Source organism: Lacerta agilis, chromosome 4 (genome assembly GCF_009819535.1).
Source record: "Lacerta agilis isolate rLacAgi1 chromosome 4, rLacAgi1.pri, whole genome shotgun sequence".
Taxonomy (NCBI): Eukaryota; Metazoa; Chordata; class Lepidosauria; order Squamata; family Lacertidae; genus Lacerta; species Lacerta agilis.
The window spans coordinates 22,261,419-22,284,425 of record NC_046315.1 but is presented as its reverse complement, the minus strand read 5'-3'; the positions used below and the strand labels follow the sequence as shown (position 1 = coordinate 22,284,425).

Here is a 23,007-nt window from a genome sequence, read left to right as displayed (position 1 = left end):
TGTATGCTTCCTTCCAACAACGCCTGCAGCCAAGCTGGTGCCAAATGCTTTCCTTTCCTTTGGACCACATCAGTGGGGCCAAGAGGTGGGTCATGTCACCTGCGGACACTGCTTTGTGGTAGTGAGATGTGGGCAACTTGCACCCACCAGAAGCGATGCCTCAACCCCTTCCACACATCCTGTATCAGGAAGATTTTGAGCATCACAAGACAGGACAAGAGTCTCAAACAGAGGCGTGCTCTGCCAAGCTCACATTCCCAGCATGTTCGCACTCCTGTCTCAGTGACTGTCTATGCTGGCTTGGTCATGTCCACAGAATGGATGGAAGATGGCAGAATCCCCAAGGAGGTGCTCTACAGGGAGCTGGCTCCAGGAACTCATTGGCAGATCAACGCTGAGTTACAAAGATTTCTGCAAACATGACATGAAGGCTGGCATCATTAACTCCGCCGTGTGAGAATCCCTTGCAGATTATCACAGTGCCTGGAAACAATCAGTCAGGCTTTGTATCCACAGCAGCGACCAGAGAAGGGATGACCACTGGGAGGAGCGCAGGGAGAAGAAACACCATGGCGTATCTGCATCAGCATAACTGGACCCCTTTATCTGCCCCAACTGCAACAAAACTTGTCTCTCCCACATTGGTCTCTACAGCCACAGCAGGCGCAGGATCTTTCCAATGGTTTGACTTCATCCCCAAAGGCATGTTCTTCCACTGCCTCCCAAGACAGACAGGTGCCAATCAACAACTACTTCTTCTAGAGTAGCATTTGCTTTGGTACCAGTGAGTAATTTCCTTCCAATGTCAATATTAGATTCAGAATATGTACTACATGACATTTGTGTCTAGTTTTGAAAACACAAAGCACAGCTCTGTCTCCTGATAAAATCATGCAGAGCCCTACTATGTTCCTGACAAGTCCCCATACACGGCCGAAAGAAAAACTAAGCGCACAACTGCTCACACTCCTCCCTTATTAACCATGCCTTTCCCTTGACTTTTCTCTCTCAACTGTATCCCTCCATGATTGGAATTTACATCATAAGCTCCTTGGGACAAAGACCCGTCATTGCTTGAATGTCTACTACATCTTCCCACAATCCATCTTAAGACCATGGCTAAATGCAGACTCCATCCATGGCTCCAACCTCAGCCAATTTTTTCCCCTCCCTCACCCCCTGTTTACCATCTACCCTAATGCAGAGTTCCAGAGAACACGAAGTCTTGCACAATATTCTGTAACATTTCAGTTGGCCTAATAAAAGATTGCATATTCCAAGAATTTGTTTTTCCAATAAAACATATCAACATGTATAATCCATTATATAATCCATCATATTTCAGTTTCTTATTATGAAGGAACAATATTGTCCTTCTGAAAACACAAAGTTACTAATTTAATCTAACACTATTTGGATCATTCTAAGTTCAATATTAACTGGTACAAGGCCCTTTCATTGTGTCTGAAAGCTATACAGTAATAACTTTGTTGTTGTCTAAATCTGAGGTAGTGGATTAATCTGGTGATAGCAGCAATCTCCCAAAGTTTCTTCATCCATTCTTTAATGGATGTTCACTGACCTCCATGTCTTAGCAAGCAATGTCCTCACTGCAGTTAACATATAAGAAACTAATTGTGTTCTGATAACACCAAGCTTTCCACATAATTAAATAAAATGGATAGTGGTTGAAGATGAATTCCATAACTTAAGACCTTTTTAACTTGGTTTCTTCCAATATTTTCTGACAATCACATTCCCATAACATAAGGGTAGGGTAAACCACCTATTTAATTTTTGGCACGTCCAACATTTAGTGGGATAAAAGAATTGCCCTAATGTGGACACTTGAATTTTTCTTATGGTCAACATAGCTACTTTTGATTGGCTTGTGTTACTCTGTGAAGTGCCAAAGGCAAAGGTAAAGGTACCCCTGATCATTAGGTCCAGTCGCGGACGACTCTGGGGTTGCGTGCTCATCTCGCTCTATAGGCCGAGGGAGCCGGTGTTTGTCCACTTTACTGGCCAAGGGAGCCAGAGTACAGCTTCCGGGTCATGTGGCCAGCAGGACTAAGCTGCTTCTGGCGAACCAGAGCAGCACACGGAAACGCCATTTGCCTTCCCGCCGAGCGGTACCTATTTATCTACTTGCACTTTGACATGCTTTTGAACTGCTAGGTAGGCAGGAGCTGGGACCGAACAACGGGAGCTCACCCCATCGCGGGGATTCGAACTGCTGACCTTCTGATTGGCAAGCCCTAGGCTCTGTGGTTTAGATCACAGTGCCACCTGCATCCCTGTACACATATGGTACTGTCCCTGAATAAATTTGGCCCTACTCATAGTTGTGGACATGCCTTAGATCTGGTGTTTACCTCTGTGAACGCGGGTGATCTGACACTAAGTTCCAGTGGAACAAAAGAAGTGCCATGGTCAGATCACTTCCTGGTGCAACTAGACTTCTCCACAACCCAGTATATACGCTGAGTGTAAACTCACTAGCATAATTAGAAAGGCAGCACCCACAAGTCCAGTCAACTGAGCCCAGAACTCCCACTGATGCCACAGCTGGGACATCCTGTCATTGGGCAGCCTGCAGCTGTTGGAAAGTTCGCCCCTGACCATTAGGATCCCTGCTCCTGCCACTGCCCAATCAGCCTGTCAGGGCAGTGGGTGGGGGGAGCCACCTCGGATCACATCACCAGGGATGTGTGTCTATGCCATGTTGCAATACTGGGTGACTCATGAAGGCATCTCTTCCAGGCCCACATGAAACCTGGAGCCTGATACTATAGCCTATGGCCCCTTCTAACCTGGTACTGTTATTATTAACAACAGTAACAAGGACAACATGGACCCTGAGGTCATCCTCTGAGGCCCTTCTTCATGTGCCTCCTCCATGAGAGGTCCAGAGGGTGGTAACACAAGAATAGGCCTTTTCTCCACTAGCTCCCTGTTTGTGGAATGCTCTCCCCAGGGAGGCTCGCCTGGCACCTTCATTATACACATAATGTTCCTCTTTACCCAGGCCTTTGGCTGATTAATACCCTATGCCCTTTTAAAATGTGTTGGGTGGGGGTGGGGTCATTGGGTTGCCTTTTATTTTATTTTGTATTTTGTGTTTTCTACATTGTAATTTTATATTGTAAGTTGCCCTTAGAGCTACAGATGAAGGGCATATACAAATTTAATAAATAAACAAAGAAAGAAACAACCTCTGTATTTAGATTTCTCTATAGCTCTGCCAAACTGCGGGAGGCAGTGGAGGATAGGGGTGCCTGCCATGCTCTGGTCCATGGGGTCACGAAGAGTCGGACACGACTGAACGAGTGAACAACGACAACATAGATTATATATATGAGGGGTAGCCAACACTTGTTCTCAAGATGCTCTTGGGCTTCAACTCCCACTAACTCTGACCATTAGCCATGCTTGCTGGGGCTGATGGGAGTTGTCGTCCAACAAAATCTGGAGGGCACCATTTTAGCTACCCCTGACATACATGATTGACAACTTTAAAAGAGGTTACTCTGTTGCAGCAGCAGAGTCGGTTGGCACTTTGAATTCTAACCTGGCAATGCCTCTGGAACAACGCCCCGCCCCCAATAGCTGAAAAAAACGGGGAATGCCTATCACTTAGCAAACATTAGTACAGTACTGCAATGTCAGCAGCCAGTAACAATTCTTTAGCTTTTGGCATCTGCAATGCCATCTTTGCACAAGCTCCTCAAGGCTGCACCAGCGCACTGGTTGGCACAACCCAATACCCTGAGCACTTATTTGTTGGCACATGCCTCAAGACCCAGAAGGGTAGGGGGAAATGAAATGGTTCCAGGCCACAACAGTATTTGCGCTACTGTTGGCAGCTGCTGAAATATGGGTACTAATTTTGCCAGTGTCAACAAGGCCCTAAAGGATCATGAATATTAGATGCTATGTTTCCTTGGAACTAATGGAATTAGATCACAGCCACTTTTCATCACGTTGCAGTTTGACGGCAAGACCCATCTTCTGTGTACAGTTTTTAAAGCCAACTCCGCTAGCCTAGGGGTTCAATCCACCAGGAATTTCTCCTACGCAAGCCACGCCAGCGGAAGTGGGAATTGCACAAAAGCACAGCTTATGCCCAAGACATAAAGCTGCCAAGTACTTAGCTCCTTGTACGTTAAATTTTCAGTTTATATTTTAAAAAAGCTTCCGTAGTTCAGTATGACATTAAGGCTCTCAGAAGCATCAGTTGCAAAAATTAACACAAGAAGGATGAATGCCAGCTCATATACAAAATTAACGACTTTTCAAATCTATTTTGTTAGTATAAAAAGGCAGTTTCATGCATTCCTTTGTAGAACACTTAAATATCTGCTTATTAGTTTTAAAAAGTATTAAAGGTTTAATGTTTTATCTCAGCAATGACCTGTTTGTAATATAATAATAGTATTAATGGTTTCTTTGACTAATAAATTACAGACAGCCTTTAAAAAAAAAAAAAAAACTTTCTAATCCTGTCAGCAGGTTATACTGTAGATCTGGATATCATCACATTGTAATACAACTTTCTGTGGTGCAATAGGTACATAACTGAATCTTCTTGCTCTTGTTTAATGTATTATACCTTTCACTTTCTCTTATTCCACCGTAAACGACAGACCCTACTTGTTCTGTCCTTCATTTTTAACCATTTGTGATATATAACCTGTGCTTCTTTCATGACAGTACTCACTGGAACGGAGTACCAACACCTCTTTTTTTGCTGCCAATGGCAGCCATTTTGTGATGGCACCCGCGGCGCTTTTATCAAGAGTACCAGCACCTCATTTATTATTATTATTTACCAAAACAATCCCTGTATATAACACAAATGGTATCCATCAGTACTGTGTGTTCTCCATCTCCCCTCCCCCCGCACCACTATTTTACATCCCACATAAATTTTCACAAAGCTAGGCTTTATCCTCTGTATTTATTTTATGTTTTTTTATTCCAGTGCCATCAGTTCCAACGTTGCCACTGAATTAGGACACAACAATATATCAATGGAACATGAGATGGAGAAGGCCAAGTCACTGGTAGAAAAGGAAAGGCTGATATCTGGATGGCGACAACAATTTGAGCATATTGCGACCTTCACGGCCACCTTGACATTTGTGTCTGCTCCCAGTGCTGACTGGTCCCTAAAAGGGCCCAGGTGCAACCTCCTGAATCTCTAGCTTGGGGGATCAAAGACAGCACTGCTAGGAAAGAATCCTACCCGAAGACTTGGGCAATCATGATCAATAAGAGCAGACAGTAGTGAGCCTGAGAGCCCAGCCATCTGATCTGGTCTAAGGTAGCGTGTGTTCAGTTTTATTGTTCCTATTTCTCTCCATGTATGATCCTGCCAGTCTTCACAAAACAGCATCAACAAAATTCTTCTCATTAGCTTTCCAGAGCTTCTCTTCAGACTTTGTGGTAAGATATAGCACACTTGCTCAGCCAGTACAACTTATGATCATCCTTTGGCTCCATGCAGCATCCTTTGACTCTTTACATATGCAGCTGCCTTGAAGTGCCTTTTGAGCCTTGTAGGGCTGCATCCAATTGTTTTGTGGATGAAGGCAACTCAGACTCCTTATCTCTTCCCATTCTCAAAAGGTGTTGGGCCACCCACCCAACCAACCAACTTTTGTATATGTGAGGTCTCCTCTTTTCATGCCTGCATTTGGTGCCCCCCTCATCTTTCCGTCTTTATGAATTATGTAGGCTGACATGCATGACTATTCTTAAATGTCACCCTGAGATAGAAATGAAACTGTGGGTTAAAAGGGGGGGGCCAAGCCAGGCTAAGGTTGTGGGTAGCAGAGCCAAAATCCTCGGACTGAAGCCAGAGAAGCTATCCTTTTGTCCCGGAGAAAGACAAGCCCACCATTAGGCAGAGTGGAGCAGCCACCTCAGGCAGCTAATTTTGGGTGCCATGAAAGGGAAGTGAAGGGTTAGTGAAATTTATTGCTGTTGTATTTTTCCTGCAAGTGAGAAAGAAAGGGACTTGCAGGATGGCCGAGGAACCAAGTTAACTTGACCAGCCTTGGGTACTATAAACTAGCGGGTGCCATTTGCTGTCCTGCCTCAGGAAGGAAAACATATTGGGCCATCTCAGCTGGGGGGGGGGGGGAATGGAGGCCTAACTCCAGGTTTTCATACCTGACCTAACTAATAGAGAGAATCCATACTAATTGTCAGTTTTGGGTGCCAGTGCTCTGTTCCCTTCAACTCAGATGGACTCTACTGCTTCTTCCTCGGTATAGAAACGACTATTTAAAAAAAAACCCAGAGCAAAGGAGAACCATCCTATAATATCTTCCCATGGCTTCACAGATGGGCATAAACCTACCTGTGCAACTTATGTAGCAATTACACTGTACATAACTTCAAGCTTTGAGAACTTCAAGATAATCTGGATAGCTAAGCAAACATGCACCTTGATATGATGAAATAAGTGGAATTTCTCATTCTTTCTGATAGTCTGGCATATAAAATGCATGAACAGTACCAAGGCTGTAGAAATATAATGTGTCATTCATCCTGTGGGTGTGAATGTAGCCATAGATTTGAGGTAGCCAACAGCATCCTGAAGATGTTTTGGACTACAACCTCCATCATTCCTGACCATTGCTGCAGATGATGGGAGCTGTAGTCCAAAACACTGGAGGGCACCACGTTGGCTACCCCTGCCACAGAATGTTCCATGGTGGCTGGAATGCCTTGGAAATGTACCTTTCCAAATGTACATACCTCCACCCTCCCATCATGCCCTGGTTCAGCTGATTACTATACCATGTAAGAGTATTGCAAACAGCACAGGAGCGCATCTGTTAACAGTGGCCATTCGCAGAGAGCAATAGTATCATCCGAAGTATTATGCCAGCTTAACATCCTAGGTGAGCTTACCACACCAGCATAAAACTACAGGTTGTGACAATGCAAGTACATCCCAGCTTTCATGTTTATTTAATGAAAATGCAGGTCTCTTAGGATCAATCTGCCAAACTAAGAAACAAATTGTAGCCAGATGTATCCTCTCCTAACAGCATCTTATTTATCCTTCTTAACTAGATTATAATACCTTTGACCAGAAATTTGCACAATGCATTGTTTTACAAGTGCATGATCTTCTGGGCGCTGCAGATAGCCATTTAACGACCACAGTAACCATAACAGCACGTTTAAAGAACACAGAGGCCAAGATTTTTCAAAACCACAAGGAACTTACCGAGCCATATAGTTCTCCTTTCTCATTCATTCCCAGATAAAGTCCACTGTCGACCCCTCGAATGCTGACCAGGCCCACTGCTATACTGATAAATTCCAGGATACCTGCAAAACACAACACACAAAAGAATGTCCATACCATTTCCATTCACAAATTTAGCAACTTTGAAATTGACTCAGTGGCATTACAAAGATGACAGACGTTTTCCACCAGAAAGAAAAATGCCAACAGATGAGTAATTATTAGAGATACAGACATCCGCAGCATATAAAAGGCAACAGTGCTGAGCTTTCTCCCCGAAATTATGCAATGCAGACAGCAGAGGAGTGCCAAGTGAAAAGCTCAGCCTTTCAAAGAGGGCCACTTGTTCAAAGAGATTTTTCTTAAGTCCTTCCAATCAAGTACCTTACCAGACCCAATGTTCCAACAATCCTCTGGCATGCTGGGGCATGCAGAAAGGTTTGTAAAGTTATTTACAGGCTGCTCGTTGTTTTTTAGAAGGTATTTATGTGATCGGCTGTGAAAGATTGTTCAGAATCTGTTGAAGACTGAACGCGGAGCTTACAAAACACAACTTCAGGTCTAAAATCAGGCGAGAGGAACCTTTCTTCAGTCTAAGGGGCACGTTCCTTACCAGGTCACCAGGTTCCCCATCCCTGGTCTAAGTGTGTGTGTGTGTGTGTGTGTGTGTCCCACACACATGTGGAAACCTGCATTTTGTTCAGGAACTGTAATTAAATTGTGCGTTGTCCTGTTAAGTACAACCAGTGCCAGCTATAGGGGGATTGAACAACCCTCAATGCCCCCTCACTGCCACTGATGCCAACTGCTGCTGCTCTGCCTCACTTTTGCTTGCCCCATCTGCTGTATACATTTAAAGCAGTATAACACCATGGCTTCCTCCCCCCCCCCCCGAGAATCCTGGGAACTGTAGTTTGTGCTGAGAATTGTTAGGAGACCCTTATTCCCTTCACAGAACAAAAATTCCCAGAGTTCCCTGGGAAGAGGGGTTTGACTGTTAAGACACTCTGATAACTGTCGCTGTGAGGTAGCTGTGAGGTAACGGTAGCTGTGAATAGGCATTTCCTAGCAACTCTCAGCAGGTGTCCAACCATGCTGACCCTTGAAGCCAGACCTCCCTCAGACTAGGAGAAATCCTTCTGCAGGCGTGTAGTAAGAGCCTTGCCAGAGAACTGTAGAAAACTTCCTTAATAACTTAATAAATCTACTATGTCAGTGTTTTTCAACCTTTTTTGGGCAAAGGCACACTTGTTTCATGAAAAAAATCATGAGGCACACCACCATTAGAAAATGTTAAAAAATTTAACTCTGTGCCTATATTGACTATATATAAAGTAATTTTCCCACGGCACACCAGGCAACATCTCGCGGCACACTAGTGTGCCGCAGAACAGTGGTTGAAAAACACTGTACTATGTTACCACAACTGGCACGGAGCCTTAATTTAGTGATTAAGGTTTGACGGACAGTAAAGGTACATGCTATACCTTTAAAGTACATTCGAAACACATTTCCCCCTCTCAAAGAATTCTGGGCACTGTAGTTTACCCCTCACAGATGCCATTCCCAGCAACTACAGTGCCCAGAATTCTTTCAGGGGAAGAATGTGCTTTAAAGGTGCAACATGTACACAGCTCAAGTCCCAATGTTCCTTCCGCCCTTTTGCTTCAGGAATAGCCACCCCAGAATGAGTCGATCTGGAGGAGCAGTAGGAATACAGCATTTGTTCCATGGTTATGCTTCAAATTACACCAACCACACACTCACTAGCAACCCAAACTTGCAAGATGTCCAATTCCTCATTTATTTATGTGTGTGAGAAGGGAAGCATGAAGAGGAAGCAGTGGATGGGACAATTTGGAACAGGGGAACAATGGGCAGCGAATGCATAACCATCACTTCCCTCCCTGCCTGCTTCTTCCTCAGATTACCTACCAACAAAAGTGCCTTTTCCTGGAATAAAACAGGCCATTAGGATTTGGCTTATTGTCTAGTTGGGCTTTATATCAGTATCTCAGTATCAGTATCTCCTATTTACCTATAAATAATGAAGACTACCCACTCCTCACTCCAAATAAACTAGATACCTACAGTCCAAAGTTTGTCGGTAACCAATATTTGCCATCCAGTTCTCAAATTCCCAAAGTCAGATTCTTGTCTCCTTCACTTCCCACAGTAGCCAGATCTGGCCCAAGTCTTCACATAATCCCCAACCACTGTCCATGTTGACTTTGGCTGGTGAAAGTTAAGAGCCCCAAATAACCAGAAGTCCACCAGTTTCTCTCTGCTGCTCTATCCTTACCTTCAGGAATGAACATAGGAACTTGCTTTATATTGAGTCAAGATCATTGGTCCATCTAACTTAGTAACAACCAATTGACAGGCAGGTTCCAGACTGGGGACACTCCCAGCCCTAAAGATACCAGGGATTGAACCTGCAACTTTTCTGCACTCAAAGCAGATGCTCTGTCACCAAGCTACAGCCCTTCCCTATAGGTGGAAGAGGAACTCAGAAGTTGGAGGGAAAGAATGGGATAGAGAAAATGGCTGTTTCTCAGACAGATTTACCCAATGCCAGTTTTTGTTCAGGCCATGGTCCTACCAGGAATATCTGTGAACCAGTGAAGGTGGCCTCTTTACCATCCTCCTTTAAACCCTCCTCCCAAAATGTTACCCAGACAATTCTTGCACTTCACATTACATGTTTGTTTGTTTGTTTGTTTGTTTGTTTGTTTGTTTCTAATTGAAATATTTAAAGCTCTACTAAAACTTGACAGGATGTTGTACAAAGGACCAAGGCCACCAGGTCAAAATCTATTTTAAAAACAAGGCAAGAGATGAGTTAGAGAGCCAGTGTGGTGTAGTGGTTAATAGTGGTAGACTCATAATCTGGGGAACCGGGTTCGTGTCTCCGCTCCTCCACATGCAGCTGCTGGGTGACCTTGGGCTAGTGTCACTTCTCTGACGTCTCTCAGCCCCACTCACCTCACAGAGTGTTTGTTGTGGGGGAGGAAGGGAAAGGAGAATATTAGCCGCTTTGAGACTCCTTCGGGTAGTGAAAAGCGGGATATCAAATCCAAACTCTTCTTCTTCTTAGAGAAGAACAGAGAATGAGTGTGGTTGTAAAAATTGAATGCCAAAGGAGAAAGATGGAATGGTAACAGGCAGAAATCTAAAGTGAGGAAGGGTATTCCAATGAAAGCAAATATATGAGGAAGACAAACATGGGAGGAAAGTGACCAACAGAAAAGCTGTCACACAGATTATGGAGCAATTCATTTTGCATCTTTCACAAAGGAGCAATAGCAATAGCAGCCTCAGCAGCATAGATCTATCAACAACAGATAGAAGCCAAGAGATAAAGTTTTGTAACCAAGATTGCAAAGATGAGTACTGCTGTACCGTTCTCTAAGGCAGTGGTCCCCAAACTTTTTAATATGGTGTCCCGCAAGTCAAAAATTCACTGATTTATTGCAACAAGTGTCAAGACAGCATTATAACAAGCCAACTACTGTAAACAAAAAGTTGTAAGAGATATTCATTATACCGGTTACGGATTGCAAGCAATCATTATTTTGAGTTTATTTATAAAGTCCAAAGCCCACTTGCATAGGCTTTGTGACCCACTTGCTAGTCTAAGAGAACACTATTGATTATTGTTGTATATTTTACTCATCACTGCATTGATAACTCCAGCTTAGTAAAGGGCAATCTGTCCGTTTTAAATTGTTTGCATTCTTACTAAGTAATAAAACAAAACAAAACAAATCAGCATTCTTCTGCTAGGTCCAATACTTCTAGTACAATATCTGAAACAAACAGCCCATTGGAAAGCTTTTGCCATGTTCAGAGCTACATAATCGGGGCTCCAAATCTTGTTAATGAGGTGTCTTCTGTAAAACTTTCACCAAACTATCAAGTTACTCCTGTGTACATATAATCACCAAGCAATTTTAAGAGAGGCCAATTCTTAGGCTATGTGCCTATTGTCCAATATTGTAGGCTCTCGGTTTATAAACCTGGTATCTTTCATTCTGGTGTAAAAGTAAATTGGGAGTGAAATTGCTACTCCAATTTCAGATGGCTGGGTCACACACTGCTGACCACCTGAAAGTAAAACGCTGCTAGTCCTGTAGCTGATTTTTTTTTCAAGTCAGTTGTGTCTCTGTTCTTGAGAAGTCTGTGAAACCCACAAACAACAGAGTTGCAATAGGAAATGCTTCAGTTTTATTACTCTTTGCTCGGCACACTCCCTTAGGGAAAACTATCCAGAGACACATCTGAACCCTATATAAATCAAAGCACAAATCACTCTGGATCATGCCCACTGTCCATAATATTTTTGCCAAGTCAGCAGATGTATTTTTTAATTCAAGGCACTTTTGAATATTTCCAGGATATAAATAATGTGCTCGTTCAGTTAATAGTGGCACATACAGTCTAAGGCAGTGGTTTTCAACCAGTGTGCCATGGCACCCTCAGGTGCCTTGAATGATGGTCAGGGGTGCCGCAGGCAACACTGACCTCTGTCCCTCTTTCCTTCCCTCCCTCCTCTGATGCCCTCTTGCATCTCTGCCTCCCAAAGGCTTGCACAGCTGTTTGTCGCGGCAGCCCTGGCTACAAGCTCCCCAGACGAATGGTGCCTCTGGGGCTGGCCAGGGGGTGCTTCCCAGGCCCATGTGGGGCAGTGGGAGGAAGCACCTCTCTCTGGGGCAGGTAGTACAGCTCAGAGACCAGGGGTGAAAGCTGCAACTACCCAGAGGACTCCCAAGGAGAGGGGAGAGGAGAGGAGGCTGAGGAAACACTTCACAAGGGAGGGTGTTTGAAAAAGGGTGATGGGCTGCCAACTCTGTAGGCATAACTAGGTCCCTGAGCCCCACAGGGGTGCTGCAGAAAGAATGTTGTTAGTCAAGGGAGCTGTGGACTCAAAAAGGCTGAAAACCTCTGGTCTAAGTGCTGAATTATATGTTAACTTCACGAATTGCTAAGGTTTGTATCCTGCCTCTCCAAATCCTTGAACACTCTAAGGCTTGTAAACCTGCAATCCAGGATAATGTTTCATTTGCAAAGATCAAGCGTAACTTTGCCACTAGAGCCAAAGTGACAAGTCATACGCCATACACAATGACATTCCTAACAAGCCATCAACTAGCCAACTGGCCAACCCATTGCACTTTGCAGGATTTCGTTCATTTCCCCTAATTGCTTTAAAACCCAAACTAGTATGCGCTGCTGAATATGACCCTGATAGTTACAACTCCAGGGTAATATTGCTATAGGATTGGCAGGGCTGGTTTGTATGTCGTCTTTGGAGCCACTCCCAGCCTGTGGCTTTATATCTGGAAGATGGCATTCTGTAGACAGAGAGACTGCTTAAGCGGTCAAACCAGCCTCTTTGGCAATAGCTCTAGCCAACTCTGCTAAGCAACTCTTTGCAGGACCGAAGGATAAAGGTTGCCATACAAACTAGCAGCTGCCATACATATCCCTGCATTACAGAGAGCTTGACAGATGACCCTCGGGATCCATTCCAACTGTACAATTCGGAGATTCTATGAAGATGCTCCCAGAAAAGATAAAGGGGCCTTTCCCCACCCCTCAGGCTGGAGGTGGTGCCATCAGCCAGTTTTGTCTTGACTGGGAAGGGACACAGAGGCTTGTCTTGTTCTCTGTGCTGAATTCAACACTCCTTTACCATCCTCCCCCCCCAAAAAAAAAAACTGTTGGAGCTCTTCCATAATATGCTCAGCCAGAGAGTGTGTGTGTGTGTGTGTGTGTGTGTGTGTGTGTGAGAGAGAGAGAGAGAGAGAGAGAGAGAGAGAGAGAGAGAGAGAGATCATAGAACTGCAGAGTTGGAAGGGAACCCAAGTGTCATCTAGTCCAACCCCTTGCAATGCGGAAATCTCAATGAAGCCATCCATGGATGGCAAAGGTCATCCAACCTCTGCTTTAAAAACCTCCAAGGAAGGAGAGTCCACCACCATCTGAGGGAGACCGTTCCACTGTTGAGCAGCTCTTAGCGTAAGAAAGTCCTTTCCAATATTTATGTACGTAAGCATACTGCTTTTGTGGTTTTATATCGCTGCACCCTGCTCTGATATTTTATGAGGGGGTGGTATGTACTTTTATACATAAATAGATGTAAATAAAAAAACACCACCACAGTCTCTGGTGACCTTGATTCTAGGAAAACACCAGCCAAAGTATGTGCTGGTACCCCAAAATCTCTCTTTGCTCAGATACTGAGGTGCATACAGCCATATCATGCTTTGCAACACTGCGCTGGATTATTGTACAATCTTTAGGCCTTGTGTGCTGCTGCAACAAATATTGTAATCAGGTTGCTGAACAGTCATTTCCCATACATCAGCTGGCAAGAGATTCAGGTATGGGTCATTAGGCTGCCAATGTTCTCTAACCAGACACGCAAGATACCCCAGTACTCACACTGGCTATTCACTGCTGGACCCCTTCAAGGGTTTGCATATGCACTTGATCTTAGCCAAAAGGCTGAGAAGTGAGAAGGGTTTGCATTTGACCAGTTGCAATCTGGAGTTTAATAGGCTTCAATTTCCCCGGGATATTTCAAAGGGAGCCAAGAAAACAATTCTCCAGCAGAGCCCCTTCAAATCAGAGGCAAAGTTCCTTTTTCACAGGCGGCGTTTTCCATGGGCCGTCACTCAATACAAGGCAATATGGAGCAGCCCCTCATCAGAAGGGAGGGGAGGAGGGAAAGGAACAGCTGTAGTTTAAATCCCAGTAAAACAGCTGCACACTCAGCAAAGAAAGAAAGTGCTTCTACAGATGACACGACTATGGTTACACACACTACAGTTAAAGCACACTTAAAAGTGGGCCAAAATAATCCTGGGAACTGTGATTTGTTAAGGGTGCTGGGAACTGCAGCACTCTGAGGGTAAACTACAGTTCCCAATATTTCTTAGGGGAACATCATGTGCTTTAAATTTGTTGTGTACACGCCTTCTATGGCTGTAGATTACTGATGTTTAGGGGGAAACAAGGGCAGAATTGCATTTTGCCACTTGCCCGTTCACCTGGAGCAAGCTCCTAGGCAAGTACCCAAGTGCCAAAACTATCAAATCCACTTAGTGATGCTAAGTGCTGACTCAGCAGCCATTCCTGGGTGTCTCCATACCTCCTGGAGCCACAAGCCACACTGTGAGCTGCAAAGAGCTGCTGGCAGCTCAGGACAGAACTAACAAAACATCTCAGCCGACTCAGTCTCAGATGAGCTCCAGCGAGGAATAGGAAACGAGTAACTTACTGAGAGATATTATGTGCAGAGCTGCACAAAAATGTATGTAGGACTTGGGAAACCAGGGTTCAAATCCCCACTCGGCCATGAAGCTCGCTGGGTGTGACCTTGGTCCAGTTACTGCCTCCTAGCCTAACCTACCTCATAGGTTTCAGTGTATCTGAAGAAGTGTGCATGCACACGAAAGCTCATACCATGAACAAACTCAGTTGGTCTCTAAGGTGCTACTGGAAAGAATTTTCTATTTTGTTTCTACCTCATAGGGTCTTTGTGAGGATTAAAGGGAGAGGGGGAGAACCACGTACTACAGCTAGAGCTCCTTGGAAAGGCGGGGTATGAATGCAATGAATAAAAAAGCAACACATTTTATTTAGCCTGCGTACAAGAGGCAGCAATGTGTATGGAACTGGATACATACTGAGAATTAAAAAGCTTGCAAAATACACATTAAGAAGAGCCCTGCTGGACCAGATTAAAGGCTTATCTAGTCAATAAAATACTTCTGGGGAGCCTACAGTGGGGCATGGAGGCATTAGCCCTCTCTGCTCTAGCAACTCGCACCCACATCATGCGTTTAAAGCATCCAGATATGACTTTAACGGTCATGGCTTCCCCCAAAGAAGCCTGGAAACTGCAGTTTGTGAAGGATTCTGGTAACCACAGGATTCTTGGGGGGGGCTGTTAAAGTGATGTACGAGTGATTTAAATGTACAGTGCACTTTGGACGTTTTTGTGAGCCATGGGTAGCCATATCCAGTGCTATTTTTCTAGAAAAAGAAATGCCAGAACCTCGCCACGAACACCTCCCTCGTTCTCTTAAAATGGCAATGGCACCCACCTGAGAGGTGCTGGAACCAAGTTCCAGTGAGTTCCAGCTGGGGGGGGGAGCCCTGGCCTTATCCCCCACAAATATGTCTAATCCCCTTTTGAAGATATGAAAGTCAGTGGCCATCATTACAGTTAGAGAAAATTCCATAGTTTAACCATGCACTGGGGGGGGGGGAGTGTTTCCTTTTGCCAAATTCCTAATTTTGTATTATTGGAGGGGGGCTATTTTTTGTTGATATTACCTATGTCTCTCTCAACAGTTCCTTCAAGTTTTGTTTTGTTTTTGTCTTGAGGTGCCATAAGAGGCTGGAGACCTACTTTCAGGGCATTTGGTGGGAATAATGGCCTTGAGGAAATACTTACGAGTAAAGGTAAAGGAGTCCTGGATGGTTAAGTCCAGTCAAAGGCAACTATGGGGTTGTGGCACTCATCTTGCTTTCAGACTGAGGGAGCCGGCGTTTGTCCACAGACAGTTTTCCAGGTCATGTGACCAGCATGACTAAACCACTGTTGGCACAACAGAACACCGTGACGGAAACCAGAGCACACGGAAATGCCATTTACCTTTCTGCCACAGTGGTACCTATTTATCTCCTTGCACTGGCGTGCTTTCAAACTGCAAGGTTGGCAGGAGCTGGGACAGAGCAACAGGAGATCACCCCGTCGTGGGGATTTGAACCGGCGACCGTCTGGTTGGCAAGCCCAAGAAGCTCAGTGGTTTAGACCACAGCATCACCCGCATCACCTGTGATGGAAGTGAAAAGCCCGATGGAGAGGGAAACCAACCAACACTGTGGCATGGCGCCATCCTCACTGGCTCCATTTGTACTACTCAAAGAAACCCACTGAAATTAACTAACACTGACTAGCTTAGATGGATATAACTTTGCTGGATCCAACCTGCTGCCTTGGAGCTATAGCTGCTGTGCCATCCAGAATGATTCTTCTACAAGCCAAGCAGAGAGAGAAAACACATGTGACCACAGCACACACATCCATGCATGGGAGAGGTTAGCCACGAGCATGGAGGAATTTATTGGCAGATAGACATTGCAATCTGCATCCCACTGCAATTCCTAAGTTCAAGGGAGCCTTCTTAGCAATACTATCTGAGCCTGCTTCAAACCAAGGTGTTCTTGGTGGCTGGTCCTTTAGAGATGCACTAAAGTACCTCTAAGAAGCTCTTCCTGTTTGGGTTGGCTTTGGCAACGGGCTCAAAGGGAAGCCAGCAGACATTGGAGAGGAGGAGTTTCTGGTATTTTTAAAGGCTGCAACCCTAAAGTAACTTACTAGGAAGCAAGTGGCAGTCCCACTGAGTTCAGTGGGCTTAACATGAGGCTGGGATGCAAGTCTGAGTTAGGTTGCAGAACCTAAACATGCTCATAAGGAATAAGCCTGACTGAAGGCAGGGGAAATCATTTCCAATCAAATGCGCATGAATAGTATTACTCGGTTTCAATATAATACTTTGGCATACTGTTTTTATTTTGTTATTTGACATACGTTTGGGGAATGGGATGAGCTATAACACCTCAATACAAGCCTCCATTGTCCAATAAACATCCACACACACACCTTTGAATGTTAGAATGCTGTTGTAAGTTAACTTTGAGCCCCAGGCTGATTTTCCAGGGGGTGCAATAGTTGCAAGAGAATATTGGACCCTGGGTTCTCATCAGGCTGAAAGGTCATCTGTTGCCATTTTTTTTAAAAAAAACAGCCAAAATCCTATTGCTATAGAAATAGCATAAATAGGAATAATTAAATAGAATAAAAAATAGTAAAAGCAGCAAGAAGCCTGAGTTGATGTAGAACAAGGGGACAGAATTTGCATCCTGGGTATATACTATTAAATCCATTAGGCCTCACTTTGCATATGCACATGCACTTAACATGCAAAATTAGAAGATCATCGGCCCTGTTGACACCTTGCCATAAGCCCAGATAAGCTGAAATTCAAAAGCATTCTCTGTAACAAACAGTCAAATTACAGAAATCGCAAACTTATGAGTACTCTAGCAAGGTCAGTTCTGCAAGGAGTACAAAGGAATGAAGTTACAAGTCATGGGGCCCCTTCCACCCCTGCTGATGGTGGTGGTGTTGATTAAAATTTATGGACCGCTTCACAACACAAAATCATCAAAGTGGTGCACACAATAAAAACAGAATAGAACACAAGCTCTTAACACATGCATATGACGCAGTGGACATAATAAAATTTATTAGTTTGTGCACAGACTCAAAAAAAGTATTTGTTCAACAGCCAACCTATGCTGCTCAAATTTAGGAAAATCATAACTGGGCATCCCCAGCTTGCTGGAACAAAAATATCCTGCCAGTGATGAATGTGATCCTATTTTGTCTTACCAGCCACTTTCTAAAGACTTAAAAGGAGAGTGCCTGCCCACCACCTATGAAACAGCTACTGCAATTCATCTGCAGCAGCAGGACTCAGCTTCCCCCCCACCCCCGCCAGCTTTTGCAAGGAGGCTGTCGCTGCTGCATCATCACCTACGTGCAAACGGAGCTGGAGTCACAAGCTAAGCATGGAAGGTCACAGACTGCAGGAGAAGGACGTTGTGCAGGTGCGGGCTTTCGCATCACTTTTCATCATATAGGATTAGTTCTCTCCCATCCAGGGATTTTTACCTGGAGGAGCAGGTAAGGAAAACTCTCCCTGAAGCTAACAGGATTTATAATTGCCAATCGCCCCCTCTTTCCAAAGGGCTGGCTCCTATTCCAGAACAGCACAAGGCTATGAAAGTTAGCTGGCGCCTTTTATTAAAGAAAATTGTAGTGCTACAGAAAGCACAAGCGCTATACACACAAGTGCCAAGTTTTGGTCATCATCAGAACAAGCAGAGGTGTGTGCATATATAAATATATATACAGGGGCAGTTTGAATGGGGCAAATGTGGCCTCATTCCTCCAGAGAGATCAGGGCGACATTACATGCTGCTCACCCCTTTTATCCTCACAACAACTCTAGGAGGTAGGTTAGTGTAAGACAGGCTTCCTCAAACTCGGCCCTCCAGATGTTTTTTTGGCGTACAACTCCCATGATCCCTAGCTAGCAGGACCAGTGGTCAGGGATGATGGGAATTGTAGTCTCAAAACATCCGGAGGGCCGAGTTTGAGGAGGCCTGGTATAAGAGAACATGCCTTGCCCAAGGTCACCCTGTGAAACTTCCAACACTTCCATACTTGATCTCGCATATTGCACATGCACCCAGCACCTAGTACGGACTCAGGACCAGAGGCAGAGGGCAGATTCTGCTTTTGCTGCATCAGTGCCTTTGTATGCAGTGCTTTCCCCAGAGGAGGCAGCAGAATGGCAGCCATCAGTTGAATGGAAGCAAAGCACTGAGCTTAAAGGGCTAAACCAGCTCCCTACTGAGTCTGCATACAGGGTCCCTCTTGAGCAGGGGTGGAGGGACCTGTAGCCCTCAGGAATCTATTGGAATACAACTCCCATCATCCCTTGCCGAAGGCCATATTGGCCAGAGCCGATGGGATTCCAGCAACATCTGTCCATCTAGAATATGATAGGTGTTTGGAGGGAATAGTTTGTTAAAGCAAAATAGGTAGAGTAAACATTTCCCTTTGTCCTTTCAGACATACTCAGTCCCATTTAAAGTTCCTGGGTGTAAGGCTACACTAGAAAGACTTGGGAGAGGAAACGGTCTGCAGCATTGTTGCTGCAAAATAATTTTTGCCACAATGAGTTTAAAGCTTAGAGGCTAAAATGTTAGAGTGAACTATAGAACTGTAGAGTTGGAGGGTACCCCCACGGTCATCTAGTCCAACATTCAGCCATGCAGGAATCTCAACTGGATCATACATGACCTCTGCTTATAAACCTCCAAGGAAGGAGAGTCCATCACCTCTCTTTGGAGTCTGTTCCAAACATCTCTGTCAGAAAGTTCTTGCTGGTGTTTAGTTGGAATCTCATTTCTTGTAACTTTGGTTTGGTTTGGGTCCTACCCTCCAGAGCAGCAGAAAACAAGCTTGCTTCATCCTCCATGTGACAGCCTTTAGACCTTTGAGGATAGCTATCATATCTCCACTCAGTCCCCTCTTCTCCCGGCTAAACACAACCATATCCCTCAACCGTTCCTCACAGGGCTTGGTTTCCAGACCCTTTATCATCTTGGCCACCCTCTTCTGCACATGTTCCAGCTTGCCAATTTTATAAGTGGACACACCACCTATAAAACTGGGAATTAATTACCTATCTTGTAAGGTTGGCTGTGCTAAAGAAGAGCTCTGAAAAGCAAGCGCTCTATAAATGTTGAAAACTATATACAGCAGGGGTAGAGGACTTGTAGCCCTTCAAATGTTGCTGGACTACTGTCGCCATAATCCCTAGCCACTGCCCATGCTGACAGGAGCTGATGGGAGTTGTAGTCCAACACCCTCTGGAGGGCTGCAGGTTTCTCCAACCCTGGTGTAAAGAACCGAGTGCTAATCAAAGAAAGCCTCTGATGGCATTGTGCAGTGGCTGGTACTCCTGGACCAGGAAACCTGAATTCAAATCTTCTCCCCTCAGCTACAAAGCTGACTGGGTGACCTTGGGCCTCACTCAGTTTAACTGACCTCACAAGTCCTTAGAAAGGAATCCTGCAAGCTACTCCCAAACACCTTGCAAGGTAGAGCAGGCTAAAAGTTCAACAACAACAGTTTTATTATTTGTACCCCACCCATCCGCCTGGGCTGCCCCAGGCACTGAGGGGGGGGGGGGAGGACCAACAGAAGAAGAGTGCAAGCTGCATTTTCACTCCTACCCACTAAGAAAGGCGTTGGGGGGGGGGCGGTGAGAAAGGAGAGGGCAGAAATCGGTTTTACAGATTGCAATGACATTGTGCAATGAAGCGGGGGTCATTCCCCAGAGGGCTTGCCTGCCTTTACCCTCCTGGGTCCTAAGGCTGCTACATTTTACCCCTTGCGTTTTCCAGAAGCTTCAGCCAGGTGGGAGAGCAGGAGGTGCTGGACAAAGGAAGGGGGGGTCGCTCTCCTTTCTCTGCAGGATGCGCCCGAAGAAGCTGCTTTAATAGGCCTACTGCAGGTCCCGCTTCTCTTGCTTATCCGAGTCATTCTCTGCAGCAGCAGAACAGGATTTTTTACGGCAGAGGCGCCCAGCCTGGGGAAGTAGCCTAGAGCGGGGGGGGGGGGGGCGGAGTACGCCGCTGCAGCAGCCGGATCCTATGCAATAGATATATATATATAAATGCAGGGCTTGCTCCGCAGCTCAGCGTGTCTCCGGATTGCAGCCCCGAGACTGGTCAGGTGCACTGCAAAACGGGCGCTGCAAGGACCCTCTGCAGCAGCATGTCGCTCGAGGACAGGCAGCTGCCGGCGCGTGACGACACCTGGGGAGCGGAGACGCCTGCGCTCCGCCGAGGATCTATGCACCGTTCTTTTTTTTAAAATACTGTAATGGGAAAGCTATCGTTTATCGAGGGTCCGTGACGCGCATAAGCACGTGCGAAAGCCCCGCCCACGCTTCCCCTGGATAAAAACTAACGCTGCTGCTGAGCGGGCCGAGTGCGCGTGAAACCACCCTGGCCGGCCCGGAGGGCGGGGGGCGCGATCGTCCAGTGCTGCCGGTTGCTTCTCTGCTGGGAGCTGATCTGGCCGGAGCCCGGGCGAGGGTTGACTAGCATGACTCCTTAACAGAGCTCTCTCTCTCTCTCTCGAAGGGTGGGATTTTTCTCTCTCTCACGCAGTGGTTGTGCTGACGCAACCCCGGTCCCCATCCCCGGTACAAAATTCCTTAAGTTTACCAGTATTGCACCGTCAATGTCCTACCTACACCAAAGGCACACGCAACCCCCCCCCCACAAAAACCCAATAAATTCCGACATTCCCCGGAGAGATAGCATTCGCTTTGATCCCGCGGGGATCGCGTTCCACACTGGATCTCGTAAAAGAGCTTGCGTTTAAAGGAAGACTTTAAAATGGTAAAAGGATCACGGGTCCCTGAGCCGGTGCAGGTTGATTTATGACATGTCCCTGGCACGTGTCTAAAATAGGCTTCCCGTCTAAGATTTCTTCTGAGAAGTGGGGGGGCGGGGCGGGGTGCATAGCAAAAGCAGGAAACTGGGTCCCTGGTTCCTATTTCCGAGCATGACTTTTAAAACCCCGCCCACCCACAAATACTCAAATGCATGGAGAAGCCTCCTCTTATTCTGGAACCAAAAGCTACCCAGCTAAATTCGGATTGGAAACGAGGGTTGCAATCCTGCAGCTGCTCGCTTGGGAGGCAGTGGCCTTTAACTAATGGAGCTTACTTTCTGAGTAGCGGAAAGGCACTGGTGTTGGGCAGCTATATTAGCTGGGGCCTTTGAGCAACTCCCGAAATACAAGTCCCTGGGGCTGGTTCTAGAAACACATAGCAATACAAGGATTACATGGACACATGCATTATGAAGTTTGGTTTTAAAATAACTGACAACTTGAATTGTAATAATAAAAACAACCCTGGGAATTGTAGGGATGCTGCAATGGTGAGGGAGCTAAGATGTGCCCATACTTCTCTTGGCACACAATATAACTGTAATTCCCAGCATTCTCTAGGGCAAACTAGAACAGAATTACTTTAGAGTTTTAACATCTTATGTTGATGTCAAGATACAAGTAGTCCAACAGGAATTACTTCTCAAGATAAAAAGTAATCCAATAGGAAGTACACAGAAATGTACTAGATTTGGACTAATGTCAAGTCAGTATTTTTAGGATCGGGTGGGCTGCAGTATATTTTAGGGTCACCTTTCTGCCCTGAAGAAGAGTTTGGATTTGATATCCCGCTTTATCACTACCCGAAGGAGTCTCAAAGTGGCTAACATTCTCCTTTCCCTTCCTCCCCCACAACAAACACTCTGTGAGGTGAGTGGGGCTGAGAGACTTCAGAGAAGTGTGACTAGCCCAAGGTCACCCAGCAGCTGCATGTGGAGGAGCGGAGACACGAACCCGGTTCCCCAGATTACGAGTCTACCACTCTTAACCACTACACCACACTGGCTCTCCCTGCCTGCTCCCAATTAACCCACTACCATCATAAAAAGCCAATCCTTTTTGGAGCGCTCTCTCCATCTTTTATATATACTGTAAGCCTTACCTAAGCAGGTGCTGCGTTAATTTTGCATTCTGTACAGAACTTAAAGCAGCAGAAATGGTTCCAAGAATAGTACAAGGGCCCAAGGTGTTCAATCCTTGAATGGGTTGGCCAAGCTTATTGTGGAAAGGACTTTTCTGACCTTGGTTTCTCAAGGTCTGCAATGAAACCTGTTCAGAAGATTCCAAAGGCTAATTTATTTTATGGAATATGGATTTGGTTGGGTTGTTTGATCCATTTGGGGCTATTTGCTTTCTGCATGTGACATATTGGGAAATGTTGTAGCTTAAGAACCTAGGAATACTCCTGTATCAGGCCAATCGCAAACTTAGTCTGGCATCCTGCTTTCACCTTGGCCAGTAGATGCTTACATAAAACCCACAAGCAGTGGCTGCAGCACTCTCCCTACTTCTGCTGAACTGGTATACAGGGGCAAACTGCCTTGCATAGTGGAGACTGAACACAGCCATCATGGCTAGTGGCCGTTGATAGTCTTATTGTCCATGACTGTGTGGACTGAAA

The 23,007-nt window shown here is 45.4% G+C and overlaps 1 protein-coding gene across 2 annotated transcripts in view; it reads right to left on the bottom strand.

Moving 5' to 3' along the window:
- FGF9 (fibroblast growth factor 9) overlaps positions 1–23,007 on the bottom strand; it is a 37,673-nt gene that overhangs the window by 9,905 nt on the left and 4,761 nt on the right. For both annotated transcript variants that reach the window (XM_033146316.1, XM_033146317.1), the window contains exon 2: positions 7,247–7,350. In XM_033146316.1, coding sequence (XP_033002207.1) covers positions 7,247–7,350 — 104 coding nt within the window. The remainder of the gene's footprint in view (positions 1–7,246; positions 7,351–23,007) is intronic.